Below are 22331 nucleotides of genomic sequence, written 5' to 3'. Positions count from 1 at the left end.
ATGATCTGAACATGTTCAGCGTAACTCCAGATATTTAAATTGTATTTATTTCGATAATGTCGTCTGCAAACAAGATTTATTGACAATATATGTCCGAATTTCAACATTCATATTAAATAAAGAGAGATGTTTAAAGACCATTGCTTCTGTTGTCTTAAGTGTACGGTCGAACTATTTTCCTAGAAAGAATGGTATTTCACAAATGTTAGTTTGGAGTTTGAGAGCCATGTCAATTGCAGCTGTATGCAGAAGTTTATTTTGCGATTTTATAAGATTTTTGTAACAACCGCATATTGTTCATCGCTGGATAATTATGATTGCATTCCATGTAACTAGTGCTTTGAACGGACTACGGATATTCATTTACTACATGTGTTGTCTGTATCTAGAAGTGGATATATTGCATACAGGTAAGTCAATATGATTGATTTAATTTTCTACTGTATTTATTCCAAGTTGGTGGTGATTCCGATTAGGCTCTTCAGTCCTTTGATGTTGTTTAGACAGAAGGAAAACTAATGTATGACATTTCAATAAAATTTTACGTGAGCGTCTTATCAACAATAGTTAATCGTATCGTATTTAACGATCGTAAACACAAGTTACGAAAACTTGCGACTGTCTTATCAAGCGCATCGTAATTTCGATAGTAGATCGTAACCTACGATGTCGTAAACAGAATAGTACGCATGCGCACTGCAGTTGTTTTGATCTTCAAAAAGGAGGTTGTACAGCAAAATCGTTATCTTCTGTAAACAATCCCAATGGCGATGTCAAGAAAAAGGTCACAGAATTGGAGTGAATCAGAGCGAAATGCTTTAATCGACGTGATTATGTCCGCGAAGACTACCCAGTCTGTATCATGGAATGAAGCGGCTGAAGTGTAAGTCCTATTCATGTAAAGTGAATTCAAAGTGATAGGTAAACTTAATATGTGATGTTCGTAGTCTAAAATAATAGACGTGTTATACGGGATTCTTCCAATCCCTAACGTCTAAGTGAAGGATTTGCCATATCAAAAATCTAAAAAAAAATCCGTCAACATACAATTATTTGGACTAGTGATGTTCGAGGACAAATAGTGGAAATGTCAACTGAAGTCTTGATGATATTTCTACCACATTTAAAATTAAATGAGAGTAATTGATATATAATTCCAATATACAAAAACATTGCCATATAAATAAAATATAGAAATCTGCCAACGTACAATTATTTGGACTAAGGCAGTCATCGAAATTAGACTTTGGAATCAACAAGCCCGAATTATAATACTATTGCTTGGCATCAAATTTTTTAACAAGCTCTGCTTTTTACAATTCAGAATTTGAGCAAGCCCAATGACATTTTACCAGTGCAGGGCTTGCGGGCTTGTGTTAATTTTGACCACTGCTAAGGAAAATGTTATACCTTTATAGAGTAAACAGTGTTGGTGGGCATGGCGGGGACGCTGGAGAAGTGAAGAAAAAATGGATCAACTTGAAGGTACAATATTTACATTAACACTTCATTCCTAAATGACGATTGTTGTTTATCAATTCCACATTATTTCTGTATAAAGTGCTATGGAATTTCCCATCAAAATCACATGCGTTTGTTTGTTACCTTTGTCCTGTCATCCTTCGGACTCCGTCCATTTTGAACAGCCCCATTGCATACCATACCCCAATAAAATGCAACATGTCAAACTTTAATCCTTAAATATAATTCCTAACAACCACTTGAATAAGGTACACAATGTGTTCAGTTTATTTAAAATTGAGGGCACTATAGATACATGAGTAAATTGCATGTTTGAGTTTTTATTTTCTCAAATAATGCCAGTATGCAAATGATCATACATGTACATTTGTATAATACTCCATAATTAACCCAGGGTAAAGTGCCTTAAAACCTCTATGATGAGAAAATGTTGAGGTATTGTGTTTATCTATTGCTATTAACTACAACAACTATTTCTTGTGTAGTTTAATGAAAGTAATATTTCTATGTAGTAGATAAGTTGTATGATCTGTAAGTAACACATGCAACTTAATGTCAATAATGTAAACACATTTTTTCTTTATGCAGTCTGTAGTGAAAAAGAAGGTCATGGGGCAGCTTCACGGCCACAAACAAACCGGAGGTGGCGAGCCCATTGAGATGAACATTAAGGATTGGGAGGAGAAGGTAAGACATGTTCATGATTGTACTCTTCTGTATTGTATAAAAAACTTTAAACAGGGCTTCCTAAACACAAACTTAGATGTGAATGGGTCCCTTTTAAGCAAACATTATAGTATCAGTATGATAATTGTTTCTTACTGAATATTTTCGTGAAATAGTTTCATTTTGAAAAACAGATTTCTCCTTTCCAGGTCCTTGCAACCATACCAAACGTGTCTGTTTCTGGGATAGAAGGGGGATCGACACTAGTGGTAAGTTTGTGTTACAAAATAAACAACATGCCCTAAACTGATAAGTACCTCAATCAAAAACGGAAATATATTAACATGTATTTGTTATTGTGTCAACATAAATATGGGTTAATTGGAGGGTACAGACATGACAGCATTAGCCTGTTTTGTATTTAAATACATTAATTACTACAAATAACTGACAACCACTTGTAATTCACCATACAGAACAATTGAATGGCATCATGTCTTCAGATGTCCCGGCAACTTCACTTGAGGTCAAGACAGGAGAGGTCTCATCACCAGAAGGAACAGGGAGTGGTAGGTTGAACAGTTCCAATAAATGAATTCAAATCCAAAAAAACATATGACATAAGAAATACCAGTTGAACATCAGTATTGTGTTTACTTGTACATGTACAATTGACCTGTATTCACTTGCAATATGTTTTGGTAACACTTTAAGTAATTAGAACTGGAACTTTCATTGTTTTAAAAAAGAGATGTTTCTTGATAGGAAATAGGAAGACTTAAGGAATTCGATTCCTTATGACAAATTCAACAATATTTAAAGTTGCACTCTCACAGATTGGACATGGTGACAAAAAAGTTCTTGGAACAAGCTAATTTTTTGGTAAATATCTGAAAACAAGTTATATAGGACAGGTGACAAAAGATCAAATTGTAGTTTTTTAAACATTTATATTTGTAATTTACGGCAGTTTTCCACAATTGAGATCTGTTATTTTTTTAGTTTTACATTTATGAATGAATTGAAGGCTTTGATGCCAACATCAGCTGATTTCGAGATGCAAATTTAAAAACATGTGGAAACTGCCTATCTGTGAGAGTGCAGCTTTAATTAAATAATTGAGTAAAGTGCAGTGTTAACTCCATTACTGATGTACTGTATATACTTGTAAATGCATTCAAAAATAAATCATAATATTCATGTAATTAAGACTTTAAGTGTTGAAAGATATCATGTCATAAAATTGTAAATATCTTTTTGCAGACATCACACCAGGACCATCCTAAACAGCCAAGAGAAAGTTGGAGGAGCTTGGGAAGAGTGAAAAGAAGAAAAAGAAAATGGAGGAAGAGGATTTAAGTCTGAGGATGGTTCTTGCTCAGGAGCAAACAAACTCAATATTAAAAGAAATAAGCAACAGCTTAAAAGAAATTGTTAATCTAAAAAAAGGCGAACAACAATTTAGTGTTTTTGAACAATAACTTTTGTATATGATGTGTAAGCATTACTGTTATCCGGAAAACGTTATTTGCAAATTGATAAGTTAAATCATGTTATAACAAAATTGAGCAGTTTCGAGGAATTGGTATGAGGGTGCTGGTATTGAAATATACTTTCACTTTAATGGAACATGTTCACAATTCTGCGGCGCATGACCTGTCCTTGTTCATTCTGTTGTGCAATTTGGCAAGCTGCTTGAGCATTATCCATCATCATGTCAGCTGGAAATGGAACATTGTTTTCAATACAAAAGTTGTGCAACTTTACACATGCCACAACAATTTTGCAACATTTGGTTGGAGTGTATTGTAGCGCTCCTCCTGATCTATGTAGGCATCTGGAAAGGTTACATGAAGATAATTAACATGTGTATAAGTATACAATTAACTGAAAATGGCATCTGTTTAAGTCTCATTGCATCTCATTCATTGCAATCTGTGTTTGAAGTATTCTCAACTTTGAAACTTTATATATTTATTGTTGAAGATTTACTAGTTTTTGATTCATAACATATTTCATCCTAATTTTCCTGTTCTTTTATCGAAATATACTGACGGATTATTGATACACTGTTATTTAAAATATAATTTTACTGTTTTCACTGATTTTATCGTATAATTGTAAATAGCTTAACATAAACACATGCACTGCTGAGAAGAAAAAAAATGATATCATTTAATTTCGTATCCAGTATGACATCATTTGTCCGTGATATCCCAAAATATCCATTAACCTTTGTAAGCACGAAAGGTAAAGAATTATTTTATATATTCTTTTATGGCAATATATACAACATTTTGAACATCAAACATACATATTTCACTACTGGACATTCGTGAAATATATTTTTTTTTGTGCTCACTCATTAATTATATTGCTATCTAACACTGAAAATTACAAATATATCTTTTACCTGAAACAGGATTTAGAAACTCCTCTCAATCACTATACGCCCCCTGATTTGGGCCTTGTTGAAGGCAATCTCTTGTGGAGTGGAAGGATTGAGTAATGGGGTCAGTAGGTATGGACGGAGGGGATAACCGCCATCACCAAGTAAAATGCCTGTCTGGTTGGTCTCGTGGTGGTCCTAGATTCAAAGCCCAGCGAAACAAAAAATTAGTGCATGGTCTAGTTCAGTTTAATATTATAATTATTGACGTGTTTGCATATGTTTTTGCATATGATTTTATTGTGATAAAGAAGAAATGAATTAAGATATTGTTATTCATACCGATACATGTCTGTTTTTATCCCCCGCCTATGAAATAGGGAGGGGGATATTGAAATGGCGTTGTCCGTCCTCGTTCCGTCCGTCCGTCCTCGTTCCGTCCGTCCGTCCTTCCGTCTGTCCGTCACCTGCGTTTTCTCAGTAACTAGCCGGTAGAATTTCATGAAACTTAAAATAAATATGAACCACTATACTGGAATGATGCCCGTCCAAAAAAAAATCGATTGGTCAATTGTCCTTGGAATTATTGCCCTTGATGTTTTGAAAAATGCACATTCACAGCCATTTCTCAGTCACTAGCTGGCAGAATTTCAAGAAACTTAAAATAAATATGAATTACTACGGTATACTGGGATGATGCCTGTTCATTTTTTTTTTGGATTGGTCAATTGTACTTGAGTTATTGCCCTTGATTTTTTGAAAAACTCTCATTTATAGCCATTTTTCAGTAACTAGTTTGTAGAAATTCTTGAAACTTGAAATAAATACGAACCAACATACTGCGATGATGCCTGTTTATTTATATTTTGGATTGTGTAATTTCTATATGAGCTATTTGCCCTTGATTTATTAAAAGATCCATGTTTGCAGCCTTTTCTATGCAACTAGCTGGTAGAATTTCATGACACTTGGAATAAATAAGAACCAACATACTGTGATGATGCCTGTCTAATTTTCTTTTGGATTGGTCAATTTTCCTTAGAGTTATTGCCCTTGATTTATTAAACAAGAGGCACATCAGTGCCTGTGCTCCACTGGCCAAAAGGTTCAAGCAAAGACCACCTAACGAACATTTTCGTCAAGTTTCATAGAATTTTTGAGGAGAAGTTATTTAAAAAATTTTTTTACTTTAATAGCTCTGGCTGCCATGTTGCGCAGTGGACCGAAATGATTTGGGCAATTTGAGTAAAGGAGCACCAAACAAACATTTCTGTCAAGTTTTATCGAAAAAAGGTCATCGGTTTCGACAACAAGTCGTAGAAAGTTTTTTTTATTTTTTAGCTCTGGCAGCCATGGTGTGCAGTGGACTGGAACCATTTAACAAATTTTGGTTAATGACCACCCAAGGAACATTTCTGTCAAGTTTCATCAAAATCTGATCATCGGTTTCTGAGGAGAGTGGTGTAAAGGTTTTTCCTATTTTTAGCTCTGGCTGCCATGTTGTGCAGCAGACCAGAACTGTTTGGGCTATTTTGGTTAAGGACTACCCAAGTAACATTTCTGTCAAGTTTCATTGCAATACGATCATCGGTTTCTGAGGAGAAGTCGTTTAAAGGTTTTTCTATTTTTACCTCTGGGGGCCATCTTGTGCAGTGGACCGAAACCATTGAAGCAAATTTGATAAAGGACCATCCAAGGAACATTTCTGTTAAGTTTCATCAAAATCTGATCATCGGTTTCTGAGAAGATGTTCTTTAAAGGTTTTTCTATTTTTTTGCCCTGGCAGCCATGTTGTGCAGCGGACCGGAACCATTTGAGCAATTTTGGTTAAGGACCACCCAAGGAACAATTCTGTCAAGTTTCATCAAAATCTGCCTATCCGTTTCAGAGGAGATGTCGTTTAAAGATTTTGCTATTTTTAGCTGTGGCGGCCATATTGTGCAATGGACCAGAACCATTTGAGCAATTTTAATAAAGGACCACCCAAGGAACATTACTGTCAAGTTTCATCAAAATCTGCCGAACCGTTTCAGAGGAGATGTCGTTTAATGTTTTTGCTATTTTTAGCTCTGGCGGCCATATTGTGCAATGGACCGGAACCATTTGAGCAATTTTGGTAAAGGACCACCAAAGGAACATTCCTGTGAAGTTTTGTCAAAATCCGCTTATCAGTTTCAGAGGAGATGTCGTTTAAAGTAAAAGTTTACGCACGCACGCACGACGGACAATCTGTGACGACATAAGCTCCATGGCCTTCGGCCAGTGGAGCTAAAAATCATTGTTTGCAGCCGTTCCCATTCACCGCATACCTATGCTGTTGAAAATAGTGTAGTTCCAGATAAGACGCCGCTTTTAAAGGTGGCGTCTTATCTTATACTGTACTATTTTGCAATGATTGATGTTTCCGAGTAAGCAGTTTCGGAAAAGACAGTTTTATTTAATCATCCCTCTGATTTATTTCGTTAAATTTTTTTATCATAAAGTAGTCGATATTTTATAATTTGGCTCGGAAAGGGATAAACCAATGTGCTTATTTTATTCTTTCTGAGATTTTTTTTAACCTTCAAGCACAAACAAGCCATCAAGCACAAACAAGCCATCGTTGGTGGGGGATATCTTTTCACTGAAAATGCTTGTTCCAATTGTATTATGACTGTTTTATATTCTAGTAATTTGTTATGTTTTGTTTATGATGTTTCAAATATAAATTCGATATATACAACATTATTTACATTGACATGATTTAAGTTACATTTGCAGTGACAAGCACACCTATGGAATTGGCTTAATTCAATTGAAAATAATAGATTTCCATTTGAAATTCAATGAAAAAAAACAATGTCTATTTATTTTGGGCCATTCACTCATAAATTGATGTGTATACATTGACAAACTGTACTATATTAAGCAATCACTTTGTTCAGATCACCTTTTAAGTTTTTTTTAGCACCTAACTTTATTTGCCATATGACTCATGAAATGTACCACGCAATTACAAAAAATCCCATAACATTTCATTATATTTTTATGAGGTAAGGATAAGATATTATCTTATCAATTAAGTTTTTTTCCTTTTCACAGTATTTGTACTTATTTATTTAAATTACCTCATTTCATGGTCACATACAGCCATGACATTGATGGTATGGTAACCCTTCCTGCATATGAAGGCAACCCCATTGTCGTTAGGAGCAAGAATGGGGACCAATGATTTCTGGAAACTAGTGATACAATACTAGTGATATATTCAAACATATCTGTTATTTGGTTTTAAATTACCTATGATGTTGGGTATCCTGCACTTCCTGAAAAATCCCACTTTTGTCCTTAATACCTCATCTCTTGTGGATGGTAACCTGTTAAATATTTTTGAAATGTATCTATACATGTACAACATTATGACCATGATTCATGTTAGTACTTTGGAAAACTCTACTTGTTAATTTGTTTAAAGCTGCACTCTTGTAGATTGCCAGTTAGGTAATGTTTGTTTTTATGTTTTGTTCCAGAACCAGCTGATTTTGGCATCAGTGCATTTAATTCAGTCACAGGCAAAGCAATCACGATAGATCTGATTTGTTGGGAAAACTGCCTAAAATTCGTAGAGTTAGTAATTAATGCTTTTAGCTGTAAAAAACAATTTCCAACGTTAGTATGGAAAACTGCGCCCTGATCGTTTGTCCGCAGTATTATATCACTAGAATTTGCACAAAAATTGGCTCATTTCAAGACAAGAAATAAAACATTTTTGAAAATAAAATATACTTTTTAAAAACGGTCAAACTGTGACAGTGCAGCTTTAAAGTGTCTCAATCAGAGAGTTTATGGTGACTGCAATGTATAAGATTTCAGTTTCATTTTGTTTTAGTCAATTTTCTAACATAATATGGTATTTATAGGCTATATACTATTTGTAGCACTGAATTAAAACCTTTTTTGAAAATACACGTCTAAAACATTTTACAACCATTATGAATAACAATAGAAATTCAAATAACTGTATCCTAACAAATATTTAGCAATGTTACTGATAAACACTAGTGTTGATGATGCTTTGTCTCTGAACAGATAATAAACCTTTAAATGTGGCAGTGGTTACTTTCTTTTATTATATTTTCAATCCATTCCTTATGTTATAGACTGCATTAGCTTCAATGAAAATGTCAATATTACAAAATTACAAATACAGAAGAGATTCTCAGTGTCTTTGAACTAATAGAGTGTATATATTATATACAGCTTGGTCAGAAGTTCCTGATTTCAATATCCATTTGAAGATTTGTAATATATTCATGGTTTTCCTACAGTTTAACCCATATATTACCTTACATTTCCAATGTTTCTGATAACTGCATCCAGAAAATCATCAAACACCCTTCCAGCTGTAGCTTTGGATATGCCATGAATGTCTGCAGATTCTGACAAAAAGTTTCCTTTTGAGAGCATCCTCAGCCCTACAAGGACATATGTATTTGCCGGTTAATTTTAGTATTTTAATGATGGTCAACATGCCATATTTAATACCTAGATTGAGCTGATAGGTAAAGAAATGTAATTCAATATAATAAATATTTTTGCAAATAAAGTCCTAACTGTCAGTATGTGAGAGTGCAACTTTAACCAAGTGCAATGTAAAGACAATTAAATGAAGAAATATGATAAAGATAATTATATAGCACCTGCTTAGAAATTAGAACCATTTACACAAATATTTACTTGATAACAGAACTTAACCAATTTTACCTCACACACACATACGCGCGCACACACACACAGAGCCGACTTTTGTCGAATTCAAACAAAATAATCAAAATCAATCTTATCTAATTCTACAGTACATTTAGTACTATTTATATCATGAAAATACTATATTGTTATGCATCAGTCAATTGTAACCACGCACTCCCACCTCCCATGTCCGGTGAATAGCAAGGACTTTGACTTTTGGTCCAGCCAACCCGGCTAAAAACAGAGGGACAAACAGATGGTAAAATTCCCCCCAAATGCCCCCGCACCTCAGGGACACTAGGTAAGGCCCATTCCCCATTATATTTAAAGCGAAGACAAACCACCGCATTCACCCGGCACTGCGGGGCCACCTGAAAGGTAAAAACACTGTTCATTTCACCGATGTATACCCCCAGACCTGGGGGGGTGGGGGTACAATTGACTGGTGCATTACTATGAAAATGATAGTTTAATTGAAAACAGTTATCACTTTCCTTTCAGTTATGACATAGTTTTATGTTCCATCTGTAGTACATGCATAACCATGATAAATCATGTTCATCGTAAAACATGTTTTTTCGTGGAAAAGCTTTTAGACCTACTCCACAGAAATTCCACTTTCTGCACAATATTTTGTCCAATAACGCCATTTTTTCCTGTGTTTGCCTCCATCTTGGTGTCATAATATGTCCATAAGATAAATGCATAGGCGTTTATCAATACCCATCAAACACATACACTTAATAATTATCAGAACATTCGGCCAAGAATATTTAACAGTGTTTAATATTAAACTTGCATGTTTCAACACTTGATCTGAAGACCGTGTACTGTGACGTATAAACTCAAACGTATGTTACTGTAGTTAATTTTTAGTACAATGATAAATATTCTAATTCGGTCTTGAATAAGCAAATCATTTCAGGTTTAAACATATTTAATGTTAAACCGCCCAACGTTAAACTAGTTGAACTTGTGATATTTACTTTCTTTTCACTGACAAGTTAGGTCAAGGTCACCGGATGGTACAGTAAAAAAATAAAAAGGTTACATTATACTTTTACAACGGGGAGATACCACTATATACAGTTGGAAGACCCGTTTGTTAAAAAACAAACATTTTTTAAATTATAATATACCTTCGTCATTGAAGACACTGACATAGTTCTATTCGTGGAAGGCTCCAAGTCAGCGTTCAGTGCTGCCTCCAGCCGTAAAATGGCGTCTTTCGTCAACCTGTAACGCCCAACGCATTCCCTATCGGGCACTGTCGCCGATAGCGACCACCCTTTCCTTAAAAGCTCGCGGTCGTCGGGCATTTTGTCTCCTCGCAACGAACAGGGCGGCCATTTTTAATATACTTACGACAAGGCTAACCCAGTCGTAAAGTTACAATCGCAAGTTACGAAATCGTAACGTTACTATTACTTACGATTCTTAGTAAGACGCTCGAAAAATCGTAACATGGAAAAAAAAAATAATACGAGGGTTGAAAACAATCATAAGAGCCTTAGTTGATGGAAACAGGTGTATTATCGCTATTATTTAAGGAAAGAATTGCGGGATTGATGTCATTATCGGGGTATGAATGCAATTGGGCTGGTCAAAGTGTGTGAAGTCCCGCAATTCATTACTTATATTTACACCAATAGTGCATTATTTCATTCAAGAACTGTTAAAAAATACTATATTTCATTTAAGAAAACCTTTCAGTAACCCTTTCTTACCCATTCTGTAAATTGAACGACCCGACTGTAACTGGAAACGTTTTATCAAATGAGTCACGATAACACGGGAAAAGATCGACCACTTGAAATAACTTTTAAACGTAAAATTGATACACTTATGACAACGATACATTTAACATATCATAATTTAACACTTTCTAAAATGTTTATTTATATTTTACGGCAACTGCTGACACAATACAAACAAAAACAAGATCAAAATTGTTCATGTGTATTGTTATTCGATGAATTGCGATCCTTACATATCCAAAGATGTTGCGTTCATCGATTGATAAACGCAATTGCCGAAAGGTAGTTCATTTAGGGAATGGAAGTTGAGGTGTAAATATATAATGATATTTTTTCAAGTACAACTCTAAGATTTTTATTGAAAATCCGGTCACTGGAAATTTTTATCAAAGCCTATCGTAGTGTGACGCCACAACCACAAGGATTGTGACAAAAAGGCAGTTTACAGATATATTTAATTAGGTATTTGCTATACAGCAACAAAATCTCCAACTACGTGTGTATGTAAGCTTATTTATACTCGCACTCAGGACTTGCCCATTCGGCGAGTGCTCCGTTAAGATTGTTAGTCATTTTAGGTAATATGGAGCATAGTGCACAAACAGAATGTAACCCTGGTTAGAGCTACCCTGGTTCTTTAACGTGCACCAGTGTATGGAACTGTCTCACGGAACCCCATTTAACGTCCCTCCCGGAAGACGATAAGTATTTTAGTGATGCGATGGGGAATCGAATCTGCGACCCCTGGATTGATAGTCAAGTGTGTTACCACTAGACCACGGATTCGCCACTTCTCTCAAACTGCCATGAAAAGTCCACCTTATGTGTGTAACCGGGTATACGATGTGTATATAGCGGCACTTATACTGTCTCGCTATAGAGCTAGCTTTTATAGCGACGCGATAGAGTGTCCGCCTGCAGAGCGAGAGGTCGTGGGTTCGAACCCCGACAGGGGCACATAGCAATTTGTGCAGTCTGTTACATGTGGCGCCCAACGAGGGACCCGTGTTATACGATATCTCTCAAGGTCATTGCGAATTGACCTTTGTCTCCGAAATTCGAGGACGAATTTCAAAATGGAGGGGGAATGTGTAACCGGGTATACGATGTATATAGCGGCACTTATTCTATCTCGCTATAGAGCTAGCTTCTATAGCGACGCGGTAGAGTGTCCGCCTGCAGAGCGAGAGGTCGTGGGTTCGAACCCCGACAGGTGACAAAGCAATGTGTGCAGTCTGTTACATGTACGCATGGACTAGTCCATTCGACCACTTCAATGGTATCGCCTTTTACCGTTTATGTTGCAACTGGCTAAACTTCGCACTCGTCCTGTTGTATATTTTAATGCAATCTGAATTGTTCTCACCTTTGAATATCGAAACAAAATAATACTCCCAATATTAATCTTATATTTGTTTAATATTGATTGCCTACTCTACCTTGAAAATATCCTCGTCTGCATTTTTTTTTGCAATTTGATAAGCATCTACCAAAATGATTATATCAGTCTTTGGGGCGTTTGCTTTCTCTGAGATATTAAACAAATCATATCAAATCGCATTTCTTGCTACTAACTTGACATCTCCACTTTGAAAACTAAAGATAATGTCATAAATACTCATAATAATGTTTTGTCAGCTGAGCGTGAGCAGATTACAGAATGACATACGCATAACGTTATGGCCTTACCGGTTGCGTAGGTTACATACAACTGTTATTTTTGTCACATTACCTTTTCTGTCATGCCTTTCGATGAAATATGGAGTTTTACCAGTGAATAAACAACAGTGAAAATATCAATTTAATCTTTAAGTGTTTTCGAGTCTTTCCAATATTACCTTCGGACTCACCACACTTAAACTATCCCAACTGCGTTAATATACGGAATAAATTAGGTCCGAACAACAATAACCAAGTGTTGGCAACATCGGCACGCATCTTTTAAGAACTAGGCCGAAAAAGAGTAGAACGAAATGGACCAGGCCAAAGAGGTAATTGGGCCGAGTTGATCCGACACCAAAATGAATATCAACCAATCACGTTACAACGAATCGATGACTCATGTTAGTAACGATATTCAAAATTGTGATCTTCAAAGATGATATTTGTGCAAATATCAACATTTGCTGAAGGTTCCACCTAGTCAGTATCTTAGTTTTAACACTTATGATTTGCCCCATTTTATTTCGTCATAAAATAATTATGATTTTTAAAAACAATAAATGTAATAATAATTATGTAAAATAAATAATGAATTTCAATTTCAACTCACAATGTATGTACATGTAGATGCCTCCAATTTGATTGTGTACATGTTTAACTAAATCTGAACACATAAGTAAAATATTGCTATACAACTTTGAACATGAACATTAGAATACGAGTATTTTCCGATCAATGTTCGATGCCTTTCAAAGCAGTTTCGTTTACAGTTCCACCGGGCAATACCTGTCTAAATACATCTCATACTACAATTTGTCGCTTTTTTGCAGCATAATCCATATCCTTAAGGCGCTACTATGTGTCCTATCTTAGATATTTCAAATAAAAAACAAAACAATAGTTTCATTATTGCCGATTATTTTTTCATCTGTTTTGGAAAATTATTTACAAAATGAAACCGAAAGTAGAAGCACTGACTTTTGAATCATTTTATTTCTGAAAGACGTAAATATGTTAATCATAACTTCTATAGATATCCAAACATTTTTAACTAAAAACATTTAATGTGTAGAACTGATAAAATACATTGATAAGCTAGCACTCTTTGCAAAAATAATAATGCTGAATTTTATTTGAATCATCTTCCTTAATTTTATACTAAAAATATTTATATTTGTCTTGCTGTTGTATATTTGATACATGTTTTGTTACCCCTCATGCCCATGTTGGTCAAGAGTATGAATAAAACTTGAAAACTCTTGAACTTGCAAATAATCCGGTATGAACTTGGCAAATCGAAATCATTCTAATACACGTATGGTGTCAAGACGGCCAATAAAATGCTCTGTAACATTTATGCTACATTCGCACGGAGGACTATTTACTTCCTGGTTTAATAATGTTGCGTTAATATACTGGCAGAAAGATGTGAAAATAACAAAATTACATCACGTAAAAAATGTTAAAATATGCTTTCTAGTACCAGGGGTACCAAGGACCATTTCTGCTGATCATCTGGTGAACAATATTTCCATTCTTGAAGGCGGACAGGTTATTTGCGGTGAAGTGGTGGAAGGGGCAGAAAGTGATACAAATTTGCAACGTTGGATTTTTCAGCAAAATACCGTACTTAGTAAGAAAAACATCTGTAAATTAAAAACATATGATTATTTCTTAATGTTGAATTGGCTACATGTCAATAAGTGTTTGTCTTATATGATATTTATTTCTACTTTCGATTTCGCCTTCTTAAAAACGAAAGAAGTAAGAAAACTAAACTATTTTATAATTCTTAAGTGTGAGCGAATGGTCTTTTATCTATTTCTTTTTAATATGTTTTTTTTCAGATGAAAATATAAAAGCTAGTAAAGAATCCAATTTGACCTTTTAATTTCCATCGTTATCTGTTGTTTATTGTTTGTTTGCCCCAAAACAATTTTCTTAAAACATTCAATAATTTTAATGAAACTGTAAGTAGTTATAATGGCCCACCAGCCAGGTACACTCCTCCTCATATGAACAAGTTATATATATATTGGATATACATTTCTTGCGCACATGATAGGCCTTTCAGTGAATATTGCCGTGCTGGAAAAAAGTCCACGTCATCCCCATGCATTGGGATGTTAGCATAAGCACACCTATTAATTTTATTTCTTTTATTTTACAGTTAATGGAAACAAAATTAATTACGACATTTCTATAGACAGCAACAATTTTTTGTACAAAGTGATGTGATTACAAAACGAAATAAATCGTAAAAAGCGCTGTTTCAGAGGAACAGTAAACAAATGATAGATATTATTTCTTAGAAGAAGCAGTACACCGTCCAACATACATCGTACAGTCTATATGATACCTCAAATATTGTATGATTCTGATTTGTCTCTGAATCTTTCACAATATTGTGGATGACCAATGTGGTTGAAGGATTTCGTATCATTTTTAAAGTTTTATCGAGTTCATAAATTCACTGCACACATTTCGTTCCACAGGTATGTTGTTCTAATGATCATCGTGTTTCAGATGCAACGAAACTCAAAGAAACGCAGATTGCCAAGAGCTGTAATCTGTGCTTTCTGTCAAGAGATGTAACTTATGTTAGCAGATAAAGGTAATCTGTGTTTGCTTTCAAGAGATGTATTATGTGTTTTCTGTCAAGAGTCGTTATCAGTGTGTTAGCTATCAAGAGACGCAATCTTAGTTAGCTATCAAGAGATGTAATCTGTGTTTGCTGTCAAGAGACGTAATCTGTGTTTGCTGTCAAGACATGTACTCTATGTTAGCTGTCTAAAGATGTAATCTATGTTTGCTGTCGAAGATGTATATGTGTTTTCTGTCAAAAGATGTATTCAGTGTTAGCTGTCAAGGGATGTAACCTATGGTAGCTGTCAAGAGATGTAATCTATGTTTGTTGTCAAAAGATGTATTCTGTGTTAGCTGTCAAGGGATGTAATCTATGGTAGCAATAAAGAGAGGTAATCTGTGTTTTCTTTCAAGATATTTATTATGTGTTTTCTGTCAAGAGTCGTTATCAGTGTGTTAGCTCCCAAGAGACGTAATCTTAGTTAGCTATCAAGAGATGTAATCTGTGTTTGCTTTCAAGAGACGTAATCTGTGTTTGCTGTCAAGACATGTAATCTATGGTTGCTGTCTAAAGATGTAATCTATGTTTGCTGTCAAGATATGTATATGTGTTTTCTGTCAAAAGATGTATTCAGTGTTAGCTGTCAAGGGATGTAAACTATGGTAGCTGTCAAGAGATGAAATCTGTGTTCGTTGTCAAAAGATGCATTCTGTGTTAGCTGTCAAGGGATGCAATCTATGGTATCTGTCAAGAGATGTAATCTATGTTTGCTGTCAATAGATGTAATCTGTGTTTGCTGTCAAGAGATCTAATCTGTGTTTGTTGTCAAGGGACTTAATCTGTGTTAGTTGTCAAGAGATCTAATCTATGTTTGCTGTCAAGAGATGTAATCTATGTTTTCTGTCAGGAGATGTAAACTGTGTTTTCTGTAAAGGGACGTAATCTGTGTTAGCTGTCAAAAGATGTAATCTGTGTTAGATGTTAAAAGACGTAAGCTGTAAAGAGACGAAAAGTTGTTTTGACTATAAAAGTGTTAATTGCGTACATTGTATATTGCATTCTTAATACAGTGTTTTATTTGAACTTTTTGTAATTAGAAACACAGAAGGTAGATTTAGTAACACAAGCTAATTTACTTTTATGCCTGAAGGTGAAAGCAAAAGTATAGTTAAAATACATTCAACATTTTTCTAAATATTATATTTCATTAATCATTTCAGCGTTTCGAGTTATTTTTGTATCCTGAATGTGGACATATTAAAATTCCACATGGTTTTCCATGTCCGGAATGTAACTTTGTCATACTGGGATGAATTTTAAAATTACTTGCCACGTGTGCTCAGTACAAAAGGCTGACGTGTGGCGTGCAAGACCCACGTCCCTCCCCCAAAAGTCAAAGGTCACACACGTTTATCATTATGGAATAGTTTTGCGTGTCTGGGCTGTAACTTTGTCACCCGTGATTTTAAATTCACTTGGCACATACGTTCGGTACATGACGACATGTCACGTGCAAGAGCCATGGCTCTTCCTCAAAGGTCAAAGTAATATTTACAGGTTTATCATTATAGAAAATGCATATGAATGTCACATATGCATTATTGTGTATGTTGCATTCTTAATAAAGTGTTGTTTTCTTAATTTCATTTTATCATTATTCATTAGTAACACAGAATGTAGATTAAATAACACAAACTCATTTACTATTATGATTGTAGGTTAAAGCAAAAGTATAGTTAGAATACATCTTTTAATATCATTTCATTTATCATTTGAGCGTTTTCAGTTAGAATATTCTAAAAGTTTTGTTTTTGTTATTCCATTCATAGTTTCTTAAAATGACTATCCAATTATGGTTTGACAATATACTCATTATTTGATAATTTTATGTCATTGCCCTTTGTTAGTTGATTTAGAAATTCTAGTAAAGGTTTTGCATTTAACCAAATTTAATATCTCAGCAAATACTACATGTAGTTCAATAAGGTTTAAAACAAATGTTTCCTACTATCCTACCTATTTAATTAAAAGTTTTAATACTACTTCTGGTAAAGGATTGGCACTTAAGCGAGCATGTGTCAATATCTCAGCAAGTACTTGAAGTATTGCATTAAAACTTTATACAAGGGCAACCATCCAACCTACTTAAAAAATCTAGACTGATAACCCAATCTTGCATATGATATACATTTTTTTGCCCGTATATTTTGACTTAGAAATTATGGTTAAGGTTTTGCATGTTATCACCCATTGATTGCAATTTATAATCTTTAAAGCGGCGGAATAGATGAGTGCGCTGTCTCAGTGACAGGTCTTGCCTATGAAACACTGGATTTTTATGTCTGAAATAATAATACAAAAATAAATGAGATTTGTTGAAGGACAAAGAAGTTTTCTTTGTTCTGGATGGCACTCGATAAATAAACGGAACCTGAACAAAAAAGTTATAAATAAAGCTTATTTCTCCCTTACGAACGAATATAAATAATTGTTTCTAAAAATAATGATTAATAATATATGTAACATTTATTTGAATTGTTTTAAAAGAAATCCAACTATAATGACTGACTGAACATATTATTATATATTACAACAAATTGTCTTATACATATCTATTCTGTTTTTTTTGTATTTTGTCAGTTTTGTCGGATATCAGATATTTTTCTCAATTTTACAGCACTAAATACTCTTCTCGAAAAAAGCCCTTTAAAGATTTGTGGAGAAATAATTCATGTTGAAGAATATGAGCTACCAAGAGCTACCAAGAGACGATGAGATGAGTGAAAACGATGTAGTGTTTGATGGTACGCAGACAAAGATACTTGTGGAAGACATTCCTGAAAGCATTGACGATGATGCATTGGAAATGTACTTTGAAGCGAGGAAATTAAAGTGCTGTGAGGTGATTGATGTTGATATTGACAAGGAAGATAGTAATGCTGTGATAGAATTCGCTGAACCAAGCCGTTAGTATTCTTAACAATGTTTAATACATATTCTTAAGATAAATTGAAGCATTTATTTTCGTTATATTATATTATTATTTTTCTATATCTATCCAGATTAAAGCTTGTTGAACTAAAGAATCTTAAATCTGTTAATTGTTTTGTATTATTATTATTAAGGAAAGGTTCAGAAACAAGCTCAGTAGTCAAACATTTAAACATAAACCCCGTTTAATGGCGAACACAAAAGTCACAAACAAGAACTACGGAACAACAGCACAAAATTCCACAAACAACACAGTGCATATATACTTCATGAAACTAGGTGTGGGTATTAAGGATTGTTAGGTACCGCCTTGGAACGGTCAGTAAAATGAATTAACTGGGGGTTTAAACTAGTTTTTGTGCACAACCTCGATCTTATCCCAACATTCCCAAATAAAATAAAACAAACGTAAAAGGTAAATTCTAGCGGAGTAGGCATTAACTTGATGAAACTTAATAATTTAGTAATTAATGATAATAAACTAATAGGTAAGCCCCAAGTACTTCTATGATTAGTATCAACTATTAATATAGGGGTGTTTATCATCAAAGATTGTTAGGAACAGCATTCGAACAGTCAATAAAATGTCAATTTACTGGGGGTTTAAACCAGTTTGCGTGCATTATCTCACTCTTATCCCAACAATTCTTAAAAAAGTAAATCTTATAGAAGTAAGCATTAACTTGAGGAAACTTAATAATAAAAAACAAATGATAGTAAACTAATAGCTAAACCCGAAGTACTTCTATGATTAGTATCATATATTTATATAGGGATGGTTATCAAATATTATTAGGTATCGCCTTGGAACGGTCAATAAAATGTAAATTTACTGGGGGTTTAACTCAGTTTGCGTGCGCAACCTCACTCTTATCCTAACAATCCTGAATCAGGTAAAATCGCAAAAAGTAAATCTCATCGAAGTATGCATTAACTTGAGAAAACTTAATAATAAAACAAATAATAATAAACTAATAGCTAAATCCCAGGTACTTCAATTATTAGGGATCCCAACTCTTTATGCAGACGAAGGAATACTATTCAGATTACCTAATGCAAAATTTTCAAAGATACTATGCAGTTTGAAACTATGAGCACTTTTTATTTAAATTTTGATTAAACATAACCCGAAAGCCGATTTTTGTTCTTTTTCAGACGTCCAATTGGTCTTATAAAACTGCCCTCATCATTTAAAAAGACAAAAGGTATCTGTTCAGATTTATGTTCCAAAACGCCTAGACACAATAGTTGTAAAGGGTCCACCAGACATTGTGAATGAGAACTGTTTTGACTCATTGGAAATGTACTTTGATAACAAGAGGAAATGTGGAGGCGGAGGTGTCGTTGAACAGAGTACTACGTTCAGTGCAGAGGAAAATGCTGTATATATAACATTCGAGGAGGAGGAAGGTAGCACTGCTTTTCTGGCTATGAATTGTTAAGTACACTTGTGAGTAGACTCATTTATACCTTAAATAGGAATATGACAGACCTTTTCCTTTCCATCGATTTCTTTGTAGTATTGAACTTTATAAATAAAATAAGAAGATCGTTTCTTGTTTAATAAACATGCTTTCTCCTTAATACAAAATATATATTTAATGAAATATATATTTTTTTTTAATTTTGATTTACAATCCTGAAGGTGCTTCGGAAGCAAAAAGTAATTTTGAGACTACTGAATAAAATCTTTCTTTTACAGTTGCACAAAGAGTTGTTAGTAAAGGAAATCATAAAGTACATAGAAAAGAAATTGAAGTAACCTTATTAAAACCGAAACGCTCAACTAAAAGATCGGTATTTCGAAGGCAAACGAGCAATTCGGATTCCAAAGAAGTTAAACAAGAACCTGTAAAGACAATACGTGTCCGAGGTATGAACAAGATAAGCAGTCGGGAATCGGTGACCTGGTATTTTGAAAACAAAAAGAGGGCCGGAGGAGGGGATATCGAGAACAGATACACAGATGAGGAGGACGATGATATAGTCTACATCCGGTATAAGGAGGAAGAAGGTAAACACTATTATATTTTTTTTTTCGAAATTGTACAAAACGTTTTACAGAAATCTGTTTATAAATTTGTTTGAAATTGAGTTACTCGGTAAATAGTGACTTCACTGATGGTGAACTAATATGGCATCTTTAGTTACTGATAGTAAGCTTTATAAAGAATTCCCTTTAGCTGAAAGTTTCTAAATATTTCCAAGAAATACATTTTAACATCCTGCAATTTCAGAAAAACGGATTTTTTTTTATAAACATATGACTATTAATCCCTTTAAATTCGTTCCAGTTGCAAACGCTGTAGCAGAGCGTAAGAACCACACAGTGGATGGAGTTGACCTTTCCGTAGCGCTGTATACCCCACCCGTCCCTCCGCCTAGCTACTCAAACAAGATACTGTTTAAAGGGCTGAACGAAAAAATAACAGAAAGTGTATTGGGACTTTTTCTCGAAGCTCGAGCTAACTGTTCCATTGTAGAAGGGAGTCTTACCTACCATGCAGACTGTGATGATAATGCTATAGTAACAACAGAGCAGGACATTGGTATGAAGTGGTTACAGAAATTTACAAATTGATCTCAATGGGTACATTGGAGGGGGATTATTGAGCGTTTAGTCTTTCTTTGTTTTTAGTTGTTGAACACTTGTTTTCCAGTTAGACGTTGCATATATTTAAACCAATAATTCTCTGTTCCTTTAATTTTATATTTATACAAATCATCTGGTTAAACATTGTTGAATTAAGGTGTTCAATACCGCAAACTTTAAATGTTAACGGAATTATCATATACTTCAGACATCGAAAGATTGGAACTGGTTTGCAATAGGAAGCCATTGGAAGGCTCTTACCTCAAAGTTTCCTGTGTTCCAATATCAAACTGCATCCTCGTGTCTAACATTTCCTACAGTGCTACAAAAGACATGATTGAGCTGTACTTTAGAAATTACAATAGGAGCAACGGTGGACCTGTTAGCAAAGTCGAGATTTTCGAAAACCAAGGCTATTGTTTGGTTTACTTCAATGATTACAAAAGTATTTAACTAAATTACTCAAGTTCACTCGATCAATTTAATTGTGTATTTCATACGTTAATGTCATTTTTCTTTCATATCAATGCATTGCACATTTCATGTTTTTTTTCGTATTTACAGCTGTGGATTCTGTTTTAAGTAAGGAGCAAAAGTTTGCTGGAAATACTGTTGAAGTTAAAAGATACATTCAATGTATTGGAAGAGCAGAAGGGGACTTGGTTAATAGAAGGTTTCGATTACCTAAGCCCATTTCAATATCTGTGAGCCAATTGAAAAAAAGATTCACCCAAAGCTCACAGATTGCTAAAACTGCTCTTGAAGCACAGATGAAAATGTGTCATGCAACGATTACCTGGTCCGAAGAAACCCCATCGGTAGAAATAGCATGTTCTTTAACGACTGACGTCAAAGATTGCATTGTTTTGGCATCCAGCTGGCAGGACCAAGCAGAACAAAATTTCCACGATTTTATGGACAACATATCTGAACAACATATGCCTGTTATGAAGGAGTTGATGGAGAAAACCACCTCAAAACTATGCGATATTTCATTAGAACAGCCGGATGCTGTTGCAGTCTATATTTCCAAAAAAGACGGTAACATATCAGTTGTTGGCATGAAACACGTTGCTGATCCACTCATTAGAGAGATTGAAGGCATTATTAAATCCACTTCAGATGAAAAGGAAGAGACCTCGAACGATGAGATGATTGAAGAGTTTGTAGAGTTTGATGGTACTCAAACAAAGATACTTGTGGAAGACATTCCTGAAGGCATTGACGAGGAGATATTAGAAATGTACTTTGAAGCGAAGAAGCTGAAGTCATGTGAAGTGATTAGTGTTGATTTTGATGAGGAAGATAGAAATGCTGTGATCGAATTTGCGGAGCCAGGCCGTTGGTATTTTTAATATTTTATTTAGAAAGTATACGATACATTGAACCCTTTTTTTGGTTCTTCTGGTTGTTTCCATATATTCATTGAAACTGAAACATTTTGATATTTTATTTTTAATATTTTGCGTACTTTCT

At 34.4% G+C, this 22331-nt stretch overlaps 2 protein-coding genes and 1 long non-coding RNA gene across 6 annotated transcripts; 2 read left to right on the top strand and 1 right to left on the bottom strand.

Annotated features, from left to right (window-relative positions):
• Window positions 1-721: 721 nt before the first annotated feature.
• LOC128210993 (uncharacterized) lies at window positions 722-3542 on the top strand. 3 transcript variants are annotated; one of them, XM_052915361.1, is made up of 6 exons: window positions 722-883; window positions 1419-1485; window positions 2071-2169; window positions 2358-2417; window positions 2625-2717; window positions 3412-3542. In XM_052915361.1, the coding sequence occupies exons 1-5, from the start codon at window positions 765-767 to the stop codon at window positions 2631-2633; spliced, it is 354 nt and encodes a 117-aa protein (XP_052771321.1). In that variant the 5' UTR covers window positions 722-764; the 3' UTR covers window positions 2634-2717; window positions 3412-3542. The 3 variants fall into 3 exon arrangements, 1 of the variants encoding a protein (XP_052771321.1); XR_008257182.1 differs by having other exon boundaries at window positions 2078-2169; window positions 2358-2717; XR_008257181.1 differs by having other exon boundaries at window positions 2078-2717.
• A 309-nt stretch (window positions 3543-3851) lies between these two features.
• LOC128210994 (uncharacterized) lies at window positions 3852-10254 on the bottom strand. Of its 2 annotated transcripts, none has more exons than XR_008257183.1 (5): window positions 9868-10254; window positions 8862-8991; window positions 7817-7893; window positions 4562-4735; window positions 3852-3985 (listed from the first exon to the last, which is right to left on the bottom strand). It is a non-coding gene; the product is annotated as an uncharacterized LOC128210994 (long non-coding RNA). The 2 variants fall into 2 exon arrangements; XR_008257184.1 differs by lacking the exon at window positions 9868-10254 and adding an exon at window positions 9553-9619.
• Window positions 10255-14070: 3816 nt separating this feature from the next.
• On the top strand, window positions 14071-22210 carry LOC128210676 (protein mono-ADP-ribosyltransferase PARP14-like). The gene is made up of 8 exons (XM_052915026.1): window positions 14071-14317; window positions 15211-15298; window positions 17949-18173; window positions 19418-19672; window positions 19965-20276; window positions 20557-20811; window positions 21064-21300; window positions 21420-22210. The coding sequence occupies exons 4-8, from the start codon at window positions 19564-19566 to the stop codon at window positions 22208-22210; spliced, it is 1704 nt and encodes a 567-aa protein (XP_052770986.1). The 5' UTR covers window positions 14071-14317; window positions 15211-15298; window positions 17949-18173; window positions 19418-19563.
• Window positions 22211-22331: the final 121 nt, after the last annotated feature.

This window comes from Mya arenaria, chromosome 12 (assembly GCF_026914265.1).
Source record: "Mya arenaria isolate MELC-2E11 chromosome 12, ASM2691426v1".
In the NCBI taxonomy this organism is placed as follows: domain Eukaryota; kingdom Metazoa; phylum Mollusca; class Bivalvia; order Myida; family Myidae; genus Mya; species Mya arenaria.
This window is presented reverse-complemented; position numbering and strand designations above follow the sequence as displayed.